Source organism: Anabrus simplex, chromosome 1 (assembly GCF_040414725.1).
Source record: "Anabrus simplex isolate iqAnaSimp1 chromosome 1, ASM4041472v1, whole genome shotgun sequence".
In the NCBI taxonomy this organism is placed as follows: Eukaryota; Metazoa; Arthropoda; class Insecta; order Orthoptera; family Tettigoniidae; genus Anabrus; species Anabrus simplex.
In genome coordinates this window covers 1,317,180,769-1,317,203,652 of record NC_090265.1, presented here as the reverse complement: position 1 = coordinate 1,317,203,652, position 22,884 = coordinate 1,317,180,769, and the positions used below count along the sequence as shown (strand labels likewise).

The following is a 22,884-nucleotide window of genomic DNA, read 5'->3' as shown; positions in this document are numbered from 1 at the left end:
AATGGTCGAAAAATTTTTTCTCTATAACTTTGGTTATGTAGTATTTATCGATACGATAACTAATAATAGAAATATTTGAGAATTACATTTAGGCTTTCCCCTAAACTACCATTTCACTCAGCGTAAAAAAATTACTTATAGCGTAAATTGTAGTGGCTCATTCTCAGACTTTCCATACCAATTTTGAATGAAATATGACCACTAATAACGTAAATATTTAAAATAAAATTTTAGGCCTTCCCCTAAACTACCACTTCCTCAGCGTGAATAGATTTATTCATAGGCTAGATTACAGCGACGTATTCCTTGACTCTGAATACCAATTTTTATGAAGATAGGACTATTAAAAATATAAATATTTGAAAATTAAATTTTAGGCCGTCCCCTAAACTACCATTTCACTCAGCGTGAATAAAATTATTTAAGGTCTAGATTGTAGCGACTTATTCCCCGATTTTGCATACCGATTTTCATTAAAATCTCTTTGGCTGTTTTCTAGTGATGCGTGTACATACATACATAAATACAGAGACAGAAATTATGGAAAAGAAAAATGTGCATTTCCTGGTTACTGTGGAAATGACCGATACAGATATACCATTCTTTTCAAATTCTGAGCAATGTACAGACAAAACTCTTATTTTATATATACAGATATATATATTTCTTAAATATGGTTTACAGCTTGGGTATTGTAAGTAGTTCCATTTAACTCAATGCTTAATACTTTTGGCCACTTTACATTTACTTTCGTTCTTTTAATTGCATTGCGTTTCCGGCTTTAATGAAAGAAAAACCTCAACAGAAGAGCCTGACTGCAGCTACTTGCAGTATGTGTTAACCCCAGCTTGACAGCCGACATGTTTGCCACCCAGCTGCTCGTGTGCTTGTCCTTGATTCGTCGGGTAACATCGGGATGAACCAAGACAAGCTCTGCGAACCGAAGTAGCCGAGGGGTCTTTTGTTTGTTGTCGGTTAATATAAGGCCCTCTCTACTCACGGAGCCAAATATAGCCGCATATTTATTCTGCCAAACAGAACCGCTTCCTTATGATTCACTTGATTGCAATGCCATAAACTACCTACCATGACAGAGTTTCACCAGGACGACAATGGGACACCCAATTTGCCCATAAAGAAACTTCAATCCCAACAAAGCTGTGCCGTAAATAATGAACAAACGATTTATGAAAGTCTTGCAATTGGAATGTTCCAAGTTCCTAGCTTTCAGGTGAACATTCAGTATTACTTGTGAACTTATGCAGGGGTTATGGAATACGTTTTGAGTGCCTTGTGTTGTGATAAGTTGTACATTCAACATGTTTCGTGTGCTTTTTTCATTACTATTTAAATTTTAAATTATTCAGTTTATAATCAGTTATATTTCATTAAACATTAAACAGTGAATGAGAGGACCAGTATTGCTTTATTGAAAGCAAAGGAAAGTCTGTGTGTTTATTGTGTAATGCTAACGTGTCTGTTCCTAAAAGGAGTAATGTACAGCGACATTTTTTGACTAATCACAAAAAATTGACAGTGCATTTCCTGCTAATTCTGAACTAAGAAAACTCGAAGTGAAAGATCTGAATTATAAATTAGCATTGCAACAATGTGTGTTTAAGAAGCCAGTTCAGCAAACGCGTAACATGACAATAGCTTCTTAAAAAATTTGTTACGTCCTAGCTAAACGGAAGAAAGTTTTCAGTGATGGAGAAGTAGTAAAAGAAGATATGCTAAATGCCGCTGAATCTCTGTTCGAATCTCACAAAGATAAATCTGAATTGATATCTTCAAAGGACTTCAGTTGTCTCACCAAACTGTTGCTAGGCGGGTTGAACAGATTTCTAATAAGATGGAATCTCAATTACATCGGGATCTGAAATCGTGTGAACATTTTTCACTCCAGTTTGATGAATGTGCTGATACGTCTGACACTGCTGAGTTGTATTTGCTAGAATGGCTTTTAATGATTTTACAGTAAAGGAAGAATTTGCCAAGCTATTGCCACTTCATGGACATACTAGCAGAGAAGACATATTTAATTCTTTCGTTAAATTCACCAAAGAGAGTAACTTACCACTGTCACAGCTTGTCACTATAACAACACATGGAACACAGTCTATGACTCGTAGACATAATGGATTTCTTTCTCTTTGCGCTAAGGATGAATCATTTCCAAAATTTCTTTCTTATCATTGTATTATTCACCAAGAAGCTTTATGCGCAAAGGTTTTAAAGCTCGATCATGTCATGAATTATATAAGATCGTCATCTACTCGTCATTGATTGTTCAGAAATATGTTTAAGTATGTCAGATTCGGAGTATGGTGACATCATCCGTCATGCAGATGGCTTAGTAGGGGAAAACACTCGAACGGTTTTCCTGCCTGTTGGATAAGATACGAGATTTTATGGAATCATTTCCTGGGAAATATTATCACAAACTTTATATATCTTGGCTAATCGAATTAGCATTCTTGGCAGACATCACCTCAAAATTAAATGAGTTAAATCTCGAATTGCAAGGAAAATATTACAATATTTCAGGTATGATAAGTATTGTCAATGGATTTGAAAAGAAAAGGTATGGATTGTCCATTTAAATAGAAATTCCTTTTCACATTTTCCAAATTTGAAATCTATGACAGATACAGTAAATGGCGGCAAGCGTAATTTTTCATCTCTTGGAGGGAGGGTGTGTGAAATATTTCAAAATTATAATCCTGAAGAATTAGAAATGGAAATTCGGTCAGACCTTTCTTTGAAATCCTCCTACGCAACATGTGGCAATTTCTGGACTGTGGTGGACGGTAAAAAATATCCCATTACCCGCAGTGTTGTTCTGAAGATGCAATCTTGTTTTGGTTCAACTATCTTTGAGAAGTCACCTTTCGACTATAAACATAACAAAAAACAAATACCGATCATCCTGCCCGACATACTCGCACCTGGATGACACGTTAAGAGCAGCCTGTTCCAGTTACACACAAGACTTTGCTCAACTTGCAGCGAGCATGCAGTGGCAGATTTCACATTAATTATGTAAGTAAATATATTTTCATATCATTTTTAATTCTAGATTTTTTATTACTATACAGTCGTCGTAGTACCGATAACAGTAGTCGAATTAGTGGAATCGTACCTGGCGCCCGCATACCCTTACTTATCATATGAATGTGCTCGCGTAGAAACAAACGTTGGACAGCCCTGGCTTAAAGTGTTGCTTGTAGTATAAATATGTTGATTGTAATGTGTTTAACTTGAGTCGGTGATGTGCTTAAGAATCTGATCTGAGGAGTTGGCTCCTTTTGATTTTCAAGTTGATCGTTTTCCTAGTGTTGTTTTTGAGATTTGTGATGAGTCATGGTCGTAGGTCTATTTACGGTGGTGCTATCATCTGTGAGGCATGTTCATGAGGATTCTGTCGATTCCTCTTACTTCTGAAAATGTCCATGCTCTCCAGTGATGTGGAGTGAAACTGGGTCGACATGCTTTGGGTCGGTAATGCATCACCATTGGTATCTCATTGCCCTGCTAGTCAAGATGTACCTAACATTGTATCACTGCAACTCCTGTAAAATTTTATTGAAAAGTGTCTTGAGTTGTCGACACCTTACCTACCGCTCTAGGGTGTCACTCTGATGCTATCTTAGTTACCCTCTGTGGTAAATTTTAACTATCTTGCTGATCCGTGTTAGAACTAGTAAGTATGGGATTACTAGCTAGACTTATGGTCAGTACTAAGATTTTAGCCTGCTTGTAGAGTATGGGATCTTCAAATTAGGTTGCTTCTTTCTTCTACACTGCCGTTGAGCTTTTCTGCCTGGTGATACCCATCTCTTTCATTGATGCATACCTGCCAACTTTTAGAAATCAAGAATAGGAACATTTTTTTAAGGCTTGGATTTTATCGCATATATTGCACCATGATCTCAATGAAAAAGGCCTACAGTTACAAGACAAACTGACCATTAAATTTAAAATCTTGAACTAAGACAACATAAAAATTGTTACAAGAAAATGTAACAAACATGGAACAAAATGCATAATAGTTTTCTGTATTAGACTGTAACACGAAAGTAAACTCAATTTTATAGGTATCTCTCAACACTTGGAGATAATGTTTGTTATGTTTTGTGGCCATAATGTGAAGAGAAAATACCAGAAACTGTCACCGACACACCTCTCTGAAATACATTCAACTCATTCAAATTATGAACTAAGAATGAACACAAATATGCTGAAATACACGAAACTACCACATACAAAACAAATCAATGTCTCAGACATTAACATACGACTTTGACAGGGAGAAAGGCACAGAACCGCAAGAAAGATCACGTGGGCTACAACTCAAACGAATCTACGCAAAGAAACTATGTTAACAGCGCGCGAACAAGGAACTCAATCTTTCGTCCTGATTAACGGAGTCGCTAGCTTCCCTCGCTTGTAGGACGATTGCCGTCCCGAATTCTCAGCTGTAAAACACACACGATGTTGTAGTGAGTGGTAAATACGACGCAGGAAGGCGACGGGCGATACAGTTGCCAAATAAATACACTTGAAAACAAGGTTGGGTAAATTACACAAGCGCACAATAATTTATCCTAGGGGAAGAGTATTGACCGTACTCAAAGGTTATACTGGTCAAAAATAGGAAGAAGTAAAAAAATAAATTGGAAAATCAGAGGATGAGTTAAAAAGCAGAAAGTTTCCGGGTAAATCGGAAGGGTTGGCAGGTATGATTGATGTATTATTTATTTTATTCTGCCTTACTTTTCCTTTGGAAAAGGTACCTATGTGGTTGTGTTCATCCCATAGTGTGAGAGTCACCCCCTCACTTATTATTAGTCAGGTATTTCACTGAGGTTCCCAAGGCCAATTGAAATGGATTCGGTTCTCACTTCCTGCTCCTATTAATCTGCTTAGGTTACTTGGTTTGAGGTACCTAACCATCTCGTAGAGTCTTAACCGATTTGAGGAATGAATGCCTATAACCAATTCTTCATCTTCCTTCTGATTCTGGAGTGGCTGATACTGGACATCAAGCAATGCAGACAGTAAAACTATGCTTGGCTTGACAAACTTTGTGAGCATCTGTTTCAACAGATCCATCATTAATTCAAACAGTACATGGATATCTGGTGGAAGCACTCTGAAGAACTATATTGATATTATCAAATAATGAGACAGTCACATAAAAAAAAAGTACAAAATGCATTCTTTAGGTCAGAGGAAAGGAACAAACAGCTTTTCTTAAGATGATGCAGTGGGATTCACGTTTCTGAGAACAGGCAAGTCACGTTTGGAAGAACATGCCATTCTTTGGGCAGAAGATGACGAGGAATCAGAAACTCTTCATTTGTCATCAGATCTACTGTGCCCTGCTTTCGGAAAGAAAAAAAAAAAGAAAAAAAAAAAACTGGTAGAAATATCATGGAGCACACACTATCACCTCATCTTTAAAAAATGAAAGAAGTAGATCCAACTACTTTAATAATCTGTGCATCATGTGCACACATCCTCCAACAACTTCTTTTCTTCAACGTGCATACCTTGAAATTTCTGAGGACATTATTTTCTTTTACCATCCTTTTCCAAGGAATACAAAATATCAACAAGAATCTCATCAATTATAACTAATGCAGTAGCCTTTTCGACAGCTAAGTTAATTAGATGATGATTTTACAGAGACCTGATTTTTTGATTTACTGTAAATGGGAATTTACCTTTTTTTTTGCTAGGGGCTTTACGTCGCACCGACACAGATAGATCTTATGGCGACGATGGGATAGGAAAGGCCTAGGAGTTAGAAGGAAGCGGCCGTGGCCTTAATTAAGGTACAGCCCCAGCATTTGCCTGGTGTGAAAATGGGAAACCACGGAAAACCATTTTCATGGCTGCCGATAGTGGGATTCGAACCTACTATCTCCCGGATGCAAGCTCACAGCCGCGCGCCTCTACACGCACGGCCAACTCACCCAGTGGGAATTTACCTAAACCCAGCAATATCATCTGGCCTCATTTCCGATTTTCTGATTCTGATCGTTACTTGTGCCATAAATCTGGCAACTCTCATTTAAATTCTCAAGGCGTTACTCCCTACAATGCCTGAAATCAGCAGAGGGTTTATACGAGTGCATACATGCCCAACTTTCAGAAAGAGAAATCCAGAAGATCCTAAAGCGGAAAAATTCTAGCAATCTGTAGGATGCTAATTCTAACAACGTGCGCATGCATCGAAAAGTTTTGAGACATGGTAAAAAGGACGGCAAGGGGGGGGGAGATTACAAACAAAACTAGTGCAAGTCAAATACGTTATGATCACCTCAGAAATTAAATACAGAAGAAGTTCACTGAAGCGAGTACGGCATATAACGAGGACTCCGTTATAACGATAGTTTTTGTCCGTTCCTTCAAAATTCCTATACTGAACTGTGTATTATCCTTCGGTTACAGCGAGAGCTCTATAAGTGACGCATCCGTTATTACAAGCGATTATGCGCGCTCGATTTTTTCCGTTGCCGATATTTATGCACCCAGTCATTATACTGCATGCGATCGATCACCTTCGGCACCGTATCGTTTTCTCGCTATGCCCACCAGCGAGCTCTCTCGTACACATTCGAAGGCAACGTCGGAGTCGATTTTAATACCCGTCGACTGCTCTTCCGCAAGGAAAATGAAAGAGAACACGTTTTTGTAATAAATTCGTAAATAAGGTGTCCGATAACCATTGTTAACTCGTTAAAGATAATCGCTTAATTTTAATGCTAAATACCGAAATTAAGAATGAGATAGGCCCACACATGAAGATAAGACAGAGTGCGTCATTGATTACAAGGTTAATTATATTTTCTCGCGTCCGTTAAATTACTGAAAGGCTATTATGTAAATTAATGGCGAGCAGGTTATAATATCTCTACTAGTGCTTGGAGTATGTTTTAATCATACATACAACAGTTAAGTTAGGATAGGTGACGCTATTTGAATAACAAAACCGAAAAGTTTGCCACAAAGTGCGATCGATCATCTTCGGTACAGTATAGTTTTCGCGCTATGTGCATTTGCGAGCTCTCTCTTCAACATTCAAAGGCGATATTGGAGTCGATTAGTAATACCCGTCGACTGCTGTTCTCTAAATAAAATTCGAAATGAAAGAGGATAACACGTCGTAATAAATGCATAAATAACGTGGCCAATAGCAGCTGTTAACTTGTTAAAAATAAAGGCTGAAGTAAACGATCTCTTAATTTGAATGGTATACCGTATAGTGAAATTAAGTAAGAATGTGATACACCTCAAGATATGGCAAGGCACATCACTGATTTCAAAGGATAGTTTATATTTTCTCGTGTCTAGTTAAATTTCGGAAAGCTATTCCATGTCAGTTTTTAGCGAGGAGTTTATAATTTCCCTACATGCGCTTCAATTAGGTTTTCATGATAGGTACATATACGGTTAGGTTAGGTGACGCCACTTGAAGAAAACAAATGTTTGCCACAGAAGCCTCTGGAGTGATACCGTATTTCTCCGAATCCAAGAAGACCCTTTTTTTCTCTCAGAATCTCATGTGAAAAATAAATGGTCGTTTTGCATTCGTGGCCTGATAGTAATGAACACCACTGGCAATGACCGCAGTAACCACGCTGTTCCATTTCGCGCGCGCGCGCACACACACACACACACGACTCGATGACTAAACAACCACCTCTTTATCATACATCGCTCGCCGCGGCGACCAGTTATACAGTGCCTGTGTGTCACGTCACTGGATCTTGGGAAATAGTGAAAAGAGAATGACATTCTATTAACCTCTACAAAACGTTTCTTAAATCTGCAGAATGGCATCAAAACATGGGAGCCTTCGAATTCTTAGAAAGGCCACCGCTACTCAGTAGCAGAGTTATATCACGTCTGCTGTACCTGGTACTTAGTAAAATTAAGTTTTATAGACAGCAGGAATATTTTCGTGGTGGATAGTCGTATTGTAAAGATACGTGGAACAGGTATTTTCGGCAAATTTTCAATGGGTTCTCGCTGATGTTATGATGCCAATTTTAAGTTAATGGCTTTTAAACACTCGGAAATGTATAATAATTGTGCAGCCGCAAGAAAGTACAGCATAGACCTAACTAAAGCCAATATTCGGCGTTACCGTGAAGACAAAGACAGTTTAAAAATGCGCACTGAAGAAAAAATGCATTCAGTGGCCCGCAACAAGGACGCTTTAAAGAAGTCGAAGATGAAATTTTGAGGTATATGCATAAAAATGCAAGGACGGAATTGACATACCGCGGCGCAATAAACACGTTCGTTGACTTTCAAAGTCCGCGATCAAGACCTATACATTGCTAGCCGCTGAATTTGGCCAAATCCGGCAAGCAAGACGTGCGTCTAGTGGCAGCCAGTTATATCTGACGCTGAGTGAAAGTAGCAGTCTTTTAGTAAGAAAAAATATTTTCCTGATGGATCGTCGTATTGTAGAGACGCGTGGAATGTATATTGCCGGCAAATATCCAGCGAGTTACCTTCGATATCATGATGCCAATTTTAAGTTAATGTTTATTAAACCCGCTGAAATAAAGCATAATTGTACATCCGCAAAAAATACAGCATAACTAAAGCCAATGTTCAACGTCTACAAATAGTCTAAAAATGCATACTGTATAAGAAAGACATTCATATGAATGTACTTTTAAGCCTCATTAAAAATTTATGAAGGAAAAAGTGGGGGTCATCTGGGAATCGGAGAAATACTGTAATATATGTTTTACCGAATGAAATTAAATACACATTTTCACATAGTATCGAATTTCGAAAAATAACAAACATGTAAGCCGTAGTGTGGATATTATCTGTGAAAACGCAAGTTTTGAACAAACTGATTGCCATTTCATACTGATTTTAATGTGCACGGGGGTTTTCCCAATTTTTATTAAAAATCGGATATAACAACAATCCACTATAGCAAGTAAGTTTTTCGCCGATATGAATTCTCGCTATAACGGACTTCTACTGTACTTACACAAATACATCTTGATAAGTACTCATCTGTTATCACTTAACACTGGGAACAGTTCAAACAGTAAACAAAACAGTGTTTTTCTACACTTTAAACTTGCGGATCACAATATGAATGTCACCGTCAAAATTAAACTAAACATGTACATTTATTTACAAAATTCTGTCAAGTTCACAGTATCCATCACAGGTTGGAGAGGACAGATGGAGATTAGTTGCTTTCCTTGCTTTCTTCAGAAATTCCGGAGAAACACTACTCAAGTAAAATGGACCAGTACTTCTGGTTTTCAAAACAGAAATAGAATTCAGAATTTCATTTGAAATGGAGGACCTCAACTGATTCTGGTTCTTTTTCACCAAGCTGAACACACATTCACACTCGGCATTACTGCGCGGTAGAGTCAGAACAGAAAGCATTACCCTGGATATTCTATCATACTTAGGAACAACATCAGCTCCACAAATGTTCATCAAGCAAGCCCATTTGGTGTTATTAAGTCAAATTCTCACTCTCAACAGTACCACAGTCATCAATCTGAAGAGCTACAAATTGGTTCTGAAGCACATTCATCGAATCCTGCTGTTCGAACTCATAGTGCCCACACACCCGCAAGACCTCTGAAGCTTATACAAATGAAAAAAGTTCATTTTTAACTGGTAGGCTTGATCTACATATTAACATATTTACTTTCCATTAAGATATTGTAATGATAACAGACTGTCTCAACACTAAACTGTAGGACTGTGAAAGACCATAATAATGCCACATAAATACACCGACCTAGCAAATGTCATGGGATAGTCATTTAATAGCGTGCAGGGCCTCCTCTGGGCCTGCGAACTGCAGTGAAACGCCGTGGAAGTGAGTCAACAAGTCCATGGTGGTCCTCTGGACGCAGCTGACACTAAATCGTTTGATGAGCGGCCGCCAATGTGGGTCTGTTCATGGGTGCAGGATCCATGGCACGGAACCTGCCTTCCAGGACATCCCAGATATGCGCGATAGGGTTCATATCGGGGCTCCAGGGTGGCCATGGCAGTCGTTGGACCTCCGCTGCATGTTCCTGGAACCATTCCTGGGTGACGTGGGATCGATGCGGCGGCGCATTATCATCTTGAAACACCACAGAACCGTCTGGGCTCAGGAAGGCCAAAAATGGGTGGAAATGGTCTCCAAGTAGCTCAACATATGGCGTACCATTCAAAGTCTCTTCTAGAACAACTAGGGGGCACATTCCATACCAGGAAAATGCACCCCAGACCATAACAGAGACACCAGCACCCTGGACCACACCTTCGAGGCAGGCGGGATCCATCGCTTCATGTGGTCTGCGCCATACACGGTGCCTCTCATCGGCACAGTGCAGTTGAAATAGTAATTCGTCCGACCATATCACGTTACGCCATTGTTCCAGCGTCCATCCCCGGTGACAAGCAACAAATGCGCATCATTGTGCCCGATGACGTTGGGTTAACAGTGGCACCCCTGTGCGGCGCCGGCTGCCATACCCCATAGAACCTATGTTCTCAAGGATTGTCCACTGGGAGACGTGCCTAGCACGGCCTGTGTTGAAGTGAGCCATGATTTGTTGCATGGTTGCCCGTCTGTCACTACTGACAATCAGTCTCAGATGTCACCGGTCACGGTCATCGAAGGTGGCTGGACAGCTGGCCATTCGTCTGATGTGAAAGGTGACACCCGCATTCAACCATTCACGATACACCCTGGACACGGTTGATCTTGTGAAGCCGAATTCCAGCACCACTTCCGAAATTGCACTTCCCATCCGTCGGGCACCGACCAACATGCCCCATTCGAACGGTGTCAGTTCACAACGATGTTCCATTTTACACCTCTCACATGCACAGCACTGCTCACAAGGTCTCCTATACAACTGCCGCTGGCACAGAGGGCGTGTGGTGCGCAGACAACACACCTGCGCATCAGTGCTCTGCTATCCCATGACAATTGCTCAGCCAGTGTACAATGGATCAATGTAGTGCTTGTGACCAACCTCGAAAAATTGGAATCTCTTTTGATTTTTTTTGTAAATATGACTAATTATCCATTATACTTTTACTGGATACTTGTAAGTAAAACATCCTACTATTATCTTATTCTCTACTTCTTCCTGAATAAATTGATATATAATATGCCATATGTAGTTACAAATTTGTAATTATTTAACATTTTATGAAATGTATCTGAACGCTGCCTTAAAAATGCTCAGCACTTAAGAGTGAAACGATCAGCACCTATAAAGTGTGACTGTCACACCACATCATATCAACTAGTTATAATCTAAGAGCGACTTTATAGGTGCTGGCATATGTTTTAGATGGTTATACGCACCATGCTCTCATCATTTTAATGTTGCATTTAAAATTTGCCTTAGTTGGTGCATTTCAATGTTGTATATAGATACGCCTTATGTTCTACAAACCTCAAGTTGGACTACTTTCTCGTGTATCATACTCTAATTATTGTTAACTTCTCTGTTTTGATTTCATTGTTTTAACTTTTGACAATTTAGCTTTCAACATTAATCCTTGTATCTGCTGTCATGTGTTTTATATCTCAACTAGTCATAGCTTAACATTCGTCTTGTAGGTGCTATCATGTGTTACATATTGCTATTCGGTAAGTTGCATTTTGCTCAACTGATTTGTTGGCTGATGATGACGCGCTATGAGCGTCGAAACTAGTACCAACCTTCTCTAGACGTTATGTGATATATATTCACATCAATAAACATTCATGGTATTGAAAAGGTGGACCTTTAACATTTGCATTTTACAACATGATAAATCGCGTCATACCTTATGTGAGATGCTAGAAGCCTGTTGATCGCTTTGTTGCCCTCTGCCCAACAGTCTTGAAAAGCCGGACCTAACCAAGCCCAACCAGTAATCTTTCCTCATAGTCTAGTCTTAACTAGTTCCTAAGTTGGGCAGGTTTACACAAGCCGCTGTGATATCGTTCGAGACGCGCCGCGTTGAATTTCTAACCCCTGTGACATTGTCTGAGCTGAGCGGCAGGAGCCGCGTCGCACAGTGCGTCGAATCCACTTTCTAGGTGGGAAAAATTAATAACGTTGTTAATAGTACTGGGATCCTATTAAAAGTTGGCAATATACCGTTTTCGAGGTCGCTGAATTCATGTCTGGCATCGCCTAAACTGTACGATGTTCGGGGGTAAATATATAGGAGTGATAGGCAAGGGGAGGTTTAAAAAAAATGACCGAAAGCAACAAAAGAATCATCCACTTACGGGAGTAAAAACACAATTTGGATGTGTATATTATAGTTTATAACAGTGGTAAACATACTATTTAAAACTAGATAAAATATGAATAACAATGAGAATTTCAGTCCAGTATTCTTGTTACACCTTACTTGAAGGAATAGACGAAGGCACTGTATGTAAATACTTCAAGACTGAAAACGTATTTTAAATTGGTATTAAACATAGAAAATGAAAAATGCATAAAAAATAACATTTATCTTTTCTAAAATAAAAATTTATTCGCCAAAATCAAAACAATATTTCTTTATAACAAAATTTCCTTTTTCCAGTCCTGTTAATGACGTAGTTTTAGTAAACACACCTTACACACAGAAACAATATGTATGTATGTATGTATATATATAATATTGTATTTCCATAAAAAAAAAGTTGAGATTACACTCAGAAACATTTCATAGAAGACGTGGAAGGATCTTATTACAATATTTACTAGTAATTGTCTCATCAATCTCACCCCGTTCATAATAACATGTCCAATGTTCATTCGTCCCCTGATTCGTCTGCGGAGTCTAGAGCACCGTAGTCATTGCTATACTGGTCTTCTTCATTTGATGTGAAAGGATCTTGGGAGTCATTAAGTAACTCAATAGCTTCCATAGGTAGATTACCAGGAGTTTTATGTGGCATTGTTCCGTACTTGTTTATTAAGGGATTTGATGCAATCAATAAGATGTTAAGCAAGCTTCTTGAGCTTCTTCAGATAAAGTTCCTATTGGCACAAGAAAATGTTCAATTACTTGAGTACTGTGTACTAAAACTGTATGCACAGTTAAGAGTATATGATACCATGGATATAGTTTAACATACACAGTCGCAGTTTGTGCACCAAATTCTTTGAATTTATTCACATCTATTTCAGAGCCAGAAGAAGAAGCAGCTATAATACAGGAAATATTTTTACTGAGCCTTCATCGACGCCCGTTATTTCAGCACTTCATGAAAAAAACATTTTGGCCGTATTGCCACCATTTGAAGCGCTGAATCTTAGCTAAGGAACATCAACTGTAAAGCCTAGTATTTGTTTAAAATCTTTCTAAATTCGTTTTTTCTCCTTTGTTAAAATTCTCCCCTGATTTGTGAACTAACCTGCCATACCTTAAATGGAATTCCGTAACCAATGTTTTTTAGACAATCGAATGTTTTTATCCATGAATGTAATGTAGATAAACCATATCATTTGACATTAACACTTCTAGACATATGTGAGTTCATTTCGCTTGGCTTTGCGCCACAAATACAACAAATTTGAGAGCATGGGATATATGTAAACATATTGCAGCTTTTTCCATCTACCACGGTTTGCAGAAAGCTGTGAACTACAGTCCAATTTCCAGCCAGAGATGGAGTCAGCTCTTTTATTTGGTTTCCAATTAACTCAACTTACGTTTGACCATTTGAGATGTTTCCTTCTTAAAACAAAATATCATTGGCCGGCAATAACGCACTGATGTAGGCCCGGGATTTGTCCAAATGAGAGTTTTATTCGAACCATTCAGGTGCAGTTTTAAAGGAACGAAACAGATTACAAACAAATACCCATCTGTGTTACTTTGGTCCTTAAATCTTTGTTTGTACAAACTGTGACCCGAACTTCCGTCACATCCCCATTTGCTGATATGGGTGGCAGAGGAGTCAGTACTTTGCAGAGGCAAGGTGTCAAGTAAGAGTTTTACCGTTAGATCTAATATTGCCTGTAACTGTACAGTAGCCGAGGTATCGCTAACAGTCGCAGCTTTAGGTTTCATTTAAGCGTAATATGAGGGGTAAATACAAAACCCCTAAATCGACGACACATTTCCTCATTAATTTATAACTGTACGAGGTAGACTTGGTGTCAACGTATAATGCTAACGCTCCGTCCGGTGTAAATGAATGCTAAACATGCTCCTTTTTGTGAGCAAATAGAGCTTTCTTAATTTTTGTTCCTCTTGATGGGGAGGAATAAATCACTTTCATGATGTTCGCTGCAACTCTTTTCCCGCTTGATTCAAAAGAATCTTCAGCAAAAAATGCAACTTCCTCCAAACTACGCGATTCGGTAATATCAAACTTTTTGCTTCTTCGTCTTTACGGAAGAAGCCTTAAATTTCTTAGGGAGACAGCCGGCTTTGTAAGGGAAACAACTTGTTTTCGTATCATACGCTGGATCAATATCGTCTTGTTCACTTAACACGATGAAATCCATCTCATTTAACCAATCACCGAATTTTTCCTGGAATCGTTCTCTTCTTCCTCCAATCTTCCATTTTTCCGTTAATATTATGGGATATCAACTTAATTTTGATTCTTAGCTGCAGAAACTGAGTATCTGTAAGAGTTGTAGGCTCAAATTTATCAATAACATACTGAAATATGACTTCTGAATGCCCATCTTTATGAGACGATCGCCACACGTTGAAAAATTCTTCTCGCGGTAACGCCCACATAGTCACTGAAAATATGAAAATAAACCATCGTGCACATTCGTGCGCAACCAAACCACTACAGATCCTGAATCTACATTAAATATCCCATTGAATGACGTTTGAAGTATAGTGACACTATGAGGCATTATGAAGTTTTTTCGAGCAAATCCTAAAAACAATCTAATTTTCTACAACCGCTTTTTACAACGCATTGTAAAAAATTTATTTAATGCAGAATGCTTCTATTAGGCATAAAAGCGAGAACACATACCTCTTTTCACTATTCCATGAGCCACAAAAGACAACACCTCGTTGAACTCACTAGAAGCACAACGTTCGGTTCACTCTGGCACCTCCTACCTTCTGACCTGATAACTGGCAAGAAGAACTTTTAGCACCTGTTACCTCCCTCACGCACCAGAATACGGAAAGGAAGACCGAAGGTCACCAGCTGGTTTGTTCACTATCGAATGAGCCAGGTTGCGCTTTGATTAGCTGCAGCAGAGGTACCAACTTTGAAATGGCTTTTCCGTAATTCCCCTCCCCTCCAAAAAATGGTGGAGTCAAATCGAAAGCACACTCATCCCTTCTAGATAATTACACAATCTTTGCCCTTCCCAACAACAACTATTCTAAGACATATCCTATTACACCATAAATTTGCACATTACCAGTTAGTTCTGTCATAAAACATTCTTTGTAACTTGTTTCCCCACGCAGCAGGTGCTTTTGTGTGGGATTTTTCTCGTCTCGTAGCATTCTTCCCCCTGTGAGGACATTTTCACCTTAAGAACAATAAGCGATTCCAGTATAGATGTGATTATTGTAAGCCTGAATTCATACTGTTTTTCCTATTAACACTGACAACTCTTTCTGTGGAAGACTTAATGTCAAGTACACTTAGTACTGCAATAGTACAGGATTACATTTTTAGTGCATAGGAGAGTAGAGTTATTCATTCACAATGAATTTCACGACGCTCACGGGTAGCAAAAGGAAGTGACGATCAAATAAGTATCGTTGCCAGCTCACAAAATTTGAAACGAAGAGAGTCTAGTACCAATGCTCGAAAAGATTTAATTCTTCTTGTTTCCTTATTTTTTTCCGTACAAATTGTATTTTCCTTATCATGTCGCTTTTCCGTAACAATTTACCCTTGGACCATAAAGCCGTAATTGGCAGGGGAAATCCGTAATAATTACGGATAATCCGTAACAGTTGGCACCTCTGCGGCAGTGAATTTTTTCCACCTAGATATGGGACTCGAGACACCGTGCGCCGTGGTGGGTATCTAACCTATTGTTTGCGACGGGTCTATGGAATCTTTTCCTAAATACAAGTCATCATCGTAATATCCACCTATATCTTTAATTTGCAATAAGAGAACTGAACTTAAAAGGTTTTCAATTATTACGAAATGTGTAAATAAATGTGAAACGAAACTGCACAAAAGTCACGCTCTTTATTTTCATCTTGTAGGCCTATATCACGGTTGCAATATTTTGATACCGGTATGTATAGTGGTTAGCACGTGTTGGCCTTTGGTTCAAGGGATCTCGATTGCGTCGAGGATTTTAACTTTCCTTTAATTTCAACGGTTCAGGGCGGTCTGTTTGCCAAATTAAACAGTAGAATTCATCTTAGGTAGGGACGCATTTTCATATGCGCGTAAATCGCCTATCACGCGACAACTCAGAAGACCAGCTCCCGGCTCCGGAGGCCACGCGCCATTATTGTTGTTTTTATTATAATAATATATTTACATAACAAAAAATGCCCCAATACAGTACGCGTATTTTGTTATTTTGTTTTCCCCCCTTTTTGTTGCCTGCATTTGTAGTTTTCCCCCTGCCCCCTGAAAAACGATTCGTCGAGGTTTTACTGTATACGTTATTGTGCCCGTTTACATCTCGTAGACAGCTTTCAAAATGGCGCCGAATGAAGGTATGGCCCATCCGTTCTATGAGATACAAGGAATATATATGTAGTGCGATATTACAGAAGGCCATGCTTGTCTGGGAACGGACAAATAATGAAAGCACTACGGGACAGTAGAGAGTCAAGTGAATTGTTTTACAAAAAAAAAAAAAAATAGAAGCGAAGGGATTGTTAAAAAACTTCACCTAACAATCTGCATCGCAAGAGTGAAGACGTATCCAGTAAACGAGCTATATATTGAAAGATACAAGAATTTAGAGGAGATTCTTGAAGAAAAGGGATCGTCGTCGTAAAACAAATATAATTCACCGGGCGACGAACCAGAGTTAATTAAAATATTTTTAATAAATAAGCAAGATACGGTGATATACGCCTACAAGGATCCCGAGAGCAATCGCGTCGCATTCTGCAAGGAGAGACCAATTGAAACCCAAGAGAAATACTTTCATACGGCAAGAAGACTACCTTGGTCTAATTCAAGAAAGAAGAATAAATTTGCGATTTTCCCAGAAAGAGCCGATATAGATATATATATATACGGAGAGCTTAATCCCGACGAGATCAAAGTTATATCTCAGAGAGCAAGAAAAAGGAATAACTGGAGAATTATTATTGTCAGATGGATCATATCATGACAATTTTCTGCTCCAAAATGTATATTTTTGTTATCAGCAGAAGTAATATGATGTGTGCCTGCTAAGCATGCATGATGGACCAAACTGGGGAGCGATACATCCTAACCAGATGACCAACCCATGATGAGGAAGGCAACGGCTAATCAGATGACCAACCCATGATGAGGAAGGCAACGGTCAACCAGATGACCAACCCATAATGAGGAAGGCAACGGCTAACCAGGTGACCAACCCATGATGAGGAAGGCAACGGCTAACCCGATGACCAACCCACAACGAGGAAGGCAACGGCCAACCAGATGATCAACCCATGATGAGGAAGGCAACAGCCAACCAGGTGACTAACCCACATCCTGACCGCAGAGCTAACGACATCCGAGTGGAGGCGGAACAACTGGACCAGATGTAACGACAAGCGAGCTAAGTCTTTACATTTTCTAATTACGTAGTTTTTGATTTGCGTATACATTTACTTTTGGCATGTGCTGATAAGTTGGTGATAAAAACCATTTAATTAAGAGTGCAAGTAAATAATGGAAGTGAAGTGTGAGATATTTAAGTTTATAGTAATACGATCGAGCAATGTAGAATAAGATTCTAGTACATTACATATACGCCACCGCATTTTGGTCAGAATAACTAATGAGTTACGAGAATTTGAAGGTAGCGTCTTTTATAACAGCTGATAGCGATGATTTAACACATTATGGAATTCCGATAAATCACGTATTGGTTATACTAAGTGCTTACGTCATGTTAGGTCCGCACGTCTGAGATGAATGTGTATAATCACGTACTCTTCGCTCTGCAACATAAGAGTACGGAACTCAGTTTGGGGTTATGATATATAACGCTATTGAGATGTGTTTATAAGAAAGGCAATTCTGACATATTTGGCATGGTAATATAAGAGTAATCGCGACATGTTGTAGTGGAGGTTATGATAATGAAGTTGTTAGTTGAATGTTGAGATCATGTTGTAACTGTTTGCTCTCCTCATCAAGACACTTGGGGAGATGAAAGTTATTACCTTGGGACACATGAATATCAAATAAACTACTTGTGGCTTGCCCGCAAATTGCCACGCAAATAGAAACAATTAACATTCCATGGTTTCCCATTTCTCTATGTGATGTTTGGGCACCAGGGTTACAGTTTTAAACAAAACTGTAAACCAAAATTTATATTTACTAGCATAGAGACTTATACTTAAATCACAGGGGTAGGCAAGTATCGCTTAAGAAAGAAAATTAACCGAATATAAAATACAAATGAATTTATTATACAAAAAAATGAGATGAATCGGGAAAGTTCCAAGCGTGGAGGGATTTAGAATTTACTTTACTGAATTTACTAATTGCTTGCTTTATCTAATTGAAGCTCACCAATTGCAGCATTCGTTTAAGTCATCCGGTTTCCATGGTTACTCGTTTTCTCGATGTAGAATTGGCTCCATGGACATCCTTCCTTCCTTCTCTGATATGGTACGGGCTATCTGGACTAGCACTCCCTAACTGCCCAGTCTTTAAAATTAGACATTGGCCCTATACTTGTAAAAACTGATCAGCGTTGATCGTATGAGGAGAAAATTCAGAGATATGAATTTTTCCATATTAGTAGAAATCTCAATCCAACTGAGCTATACTATTTATACGGTACAGACCTGTACCAAATTCCGTAGACTTTAACTAAACATAGTTCTTCGTCCAAAAGATTTACTGAATATGACACAAGCCGCAAGCTTGTTTCGTCTCGCGCAGATCCGATAACATAACCACAACTCAGTACTGTATCGAAGCGATAACACATTGTACAAAAATAACTATGTCGCGGAGCGACCACACAGTTTCAAAAATCAATAACGTCGTTCACAGTAGATGTTCTAATAGTAGATAGGTCCCGTTCTCGTGGTGAGAATCTCCATATATCCGGGCTCACCCCCACTCTTGGTAACAGTTCAATCTCAAAACTCATATACAACGAAGTATCTGATTCGTGGATCGAATTATGAACTCCCCTTCTCTTCTTTCTTGACAAGTCCAGTAGGCGTGGCAATGATGTAGCTTTTCGCATAGCAAGCCTCGCGCGCGGGTCGCTGTTTACTAGCCTTGGCTCATGAGTTAAACCCAGTGAGTCATGCAAATTTCCACGCTCAACAATAACCTTTTCCGTATACACAAATATGAGATGAAATAACAACAACTATATTTCAACATATTAACCAAGTCCAATACATAATAAATTCCTATCTTTCATAATATAATAATATATAATAATAAATGATGTTATAATATATATAATATGATCGCAAAAACCTTATTTACAAGTGCTTGACGTAGAATAAATATGTTATTACGAATAATTGCCGATGGCGGATAAACTTGATATCAAATGATATCGCGTAAAATGATATTACATTAAATTAGTAGGGCTGGAGAAGCCTGGACGGTTACAATGTTACCGTATTGGTAACTCGGCAAAATAGGTCAATGTATTGTAGCAAGATTTATACATGACTTTCCATTCTAGTGTGTCCCTAGCCTTCTAATCTGAATCGTTTCTTCTTCCCTTCTGAAACGTAGCCTTGAGGCGAGTTTTGACTCGCTGTGCACAGCTGTGTGGGGCCGTGCCGAGTGTTGGCAGCCATTGAGAGAGAGTATCGTTTGAGACGGTCCCCTTTACAGACGTACCATGTAGGATATTATTTATATATTGGGGTTTTGCCCCCGATTGCCCCTTTTGGGGCCATGTAATGTATGTATCTGATACCTTCTTAATATTGAGTACTTATTTTCTTTCGACATGGTGTTTTTAATATGTAATTAAGTGTAACGTTCCTTCGTTCCAGTTCAAGGCTTCCTAGTAAATCTGTGCCCTTTCAAATTATTATTATTTTCTATCCTCTGTTTATCTTATTTCATTCCTGGTTTTGATTTGTAACTTAGGGCAAAGACTGACCTTATTTGAATATCTCCAGTAAATGAATTCAGTTAAACAAGTACCTATTGGTTTTAAAGTCATGACTTAGTTTCAGTTTTGGTCATACTAACCTTTCTTGGTATTGTTTTTAATATATATATATATTAATTCCTTCACATAACCTTCTTTGGGTGTTTTATTAATAAACTTTTAAAAATTGTAAACAATGGCCATTGGGAAATATCAAGTTGGGGTTCGCAAGATTGTTTCTGTGTGTCTCTATTATTCTTGTAGTTATATTTCTTTATTAAAGCCTTGTTATTATTTATTTCTGAGTGATCATTATGTAGTTTGACCAACAGGTTGGCAATCACGCAACGATCTTACTGCCTCCGGGTAAGTTATGGGTAACTCTTTCCACATCATCTTGTTTGCTGTGTATTCGTGTCCACTGCTGTTTCATTTTATTAATGTGTTTGTGGTAGCAACGTTACAGTATAATGAAATGCGGATGTTTGTGTTACGGAGAGGGCAAGGATTGCTGCATCTAAGGAAATGCCATGTCACATTTATAAGAGGTAAGGATTTGTGCGAAATGATACATGTACGTGAAACTGAGCACACCGCGGGAATTACCTAAACTAAGGTATGAGTGATATACATTAAGGTAGAATAGAGATTTTGATGGGATTATATGACTATTGTAGATGCTGTATTTCAAGTACGAGAATATTATGATGTATTTTATAACGGTGTTCATGGCCAAATGCAAATATGATATTTATAAATGTGGTAATATATTTCCGAGCATAAATGCATAGTATTTACATTCTGACTGCCCAAATGAATTAACATGCGAAGATGAGAAATGTTATGGAATATGACAAAGGGAGAGCACATAGAGCCTGAAATAGATATGTATGAGAATCAAAAATTATGTGGAAAGCTAGATAGATAACTTATTTATTCTGACACAGAGCTTATTTGAATTTACATTCTTTAAGAGAATAATGGATAGGGAAATGATAGGCTGGGAGCCAGATTTAACAGGCATTTGGGAAATATGGCTTAGCCCGTAAGTCGTTACCAAAGCGCATAGTAGAAGGAAGACCAAATTAAATGAGTTCAAACTTATGTTCAGATTTATATTTATATTCAAACTCAGATCTATTTGTTTATTTTACGTTTTATTCTGCTAAACTATACATTTTATTCAGATCTAATCAGCCTGATTTTGATGATAATGAGCAATCTAAACATCATAAAGATATTTGCGTCAACTTAATGACATGTTTTCAATGAAGACTATGGATGTCCACTGATCAACTGTAAATAGTAATATTCATTTTTGACTTCATTTCGGAATTGGTGTAAATAGCTTAACATTGCATTTATTTTTCTTTTCTACGAGCCACCAGTGATTCTGAATTATTATCTGTACACAGTAACAACGCGAATACTACCCTAAATCACATTACTTTTTCTTAGGGCAATCTTTTATTCAAATAAATATTATTATTTTGTTTTCTAGAATTTGTGTGTGATGAATTCTTTCCCTTTCACGTAGTTGATAAGCTAGTTGGTAAGCCAAGAAAGTAATTGACTGAGTTGATGCCTGATTTGAATTTATCAAGGACTTACATCGTTTGTACTTTAGTCAGGTGAATTAATTATTTGGTATTACATCCTCGGTGAACCGGCATTCCCTTCGAACTCACGTTAAGGAAGACCTATTGTAAAATCTTCAGATTTTACTTGAGAGATGTATACCCTGAGAAGAAATTGAGCAGCTGGGAATTATCTGCTTACCCTTTTCCTACATGGGGGCACATTATGATCACGCCTGAAATTAAATACCTACACAAAGTTACATCTTGACGAGTGCTCATCTGTTTTCACTTAACACTGGGAACATTTTCCATGATCGTATAAAACAAGGAAATTAAGCAGAATATACCTCCCGAAAAGAATGATAATATCGTTTCGTAGTTGAACCCATTACGAACATTACTATATCAATTAGAAATTTGTCACACAATTCCACGAATTTCAGAACTATGCCAATGTTACACACCCACGCAAACAAAGCCTTTCAGCTGCTACGAAACACAGCGCAGTTACTAAAATGCACAGAGTGCTAGTTGTTTGGGAAAATCTTACTGAATGAAGTAGCAGTTAAGGTGAAAAAACCACGATGATAATCGATAATGGACTATCAATACATTTACCGGTCGAATTTCAAACACTGCATCTCTTATTACCAGCTACTATCGAAAGTCAAATCCGATATGACCGCAGAAAGTGAAACAAAGCGCGGATATTCAAAATCCGTAAAATGACGTTCATCCGTACAACAGTAAAACACACTCAAAATCCGTACATTTTAGGGAAAAAAACTGGAATACATGGCAGGTATGAGATCGGTTTCTTCAAATAATGAGATTCATTCATTGTGCATTACTTGACGCTATAATAATCAAGAGGAGAATTCCACAAGGCAGTATTATTGGACCTTTATGTTTTCTCACATATATAAATGATTTGAGTAAACAAGTAGAATCAGAGGTAAGACTTTTTGCAGATAATGTTATTCTGTATAGAGTAATAAGTAAGTTACAGGATTGTGAACAACTGCAACGTGACATCGATAATATTG

General features: G+C 38.3%; 1 protein-coding gene across 15 annotated transcripts in view; it reads right to left on the bottom strand.

Moving 5' to 3' along the window:
- The window catches only part of Syp (Syncrip), a 212,600-nt gene that overhangs the window by 31,264 nt on the left and 158,452 nt on the right, over nucleotides 1-22,884 (bottom strand). For 2 of the 15 annotated variants that reach the window (XM_067137731.2, XM_067137733.2), the window contains exon 13: nucleotides 18,054-18,114. The exons of 12 other annotated variants lie outside the window; for them this stretch is intronic. In XM_067137731.2, coding sequence (XP_066993832.1) covers nucleotides 18,099-18,114 — 16 coding nt within the window. In that variant the 3' untranslated portion in view covers nucleotides 18,054-18,098. Of the gene's footprint in view, nucleotides 1-13,012; nucleotides 13,041-18,053; nucleotides 18,115-22,884 lie in introns of those variants that run through there. One more of the 15 variants, XM_067137732.2, reaches the window with a different exon arrangement.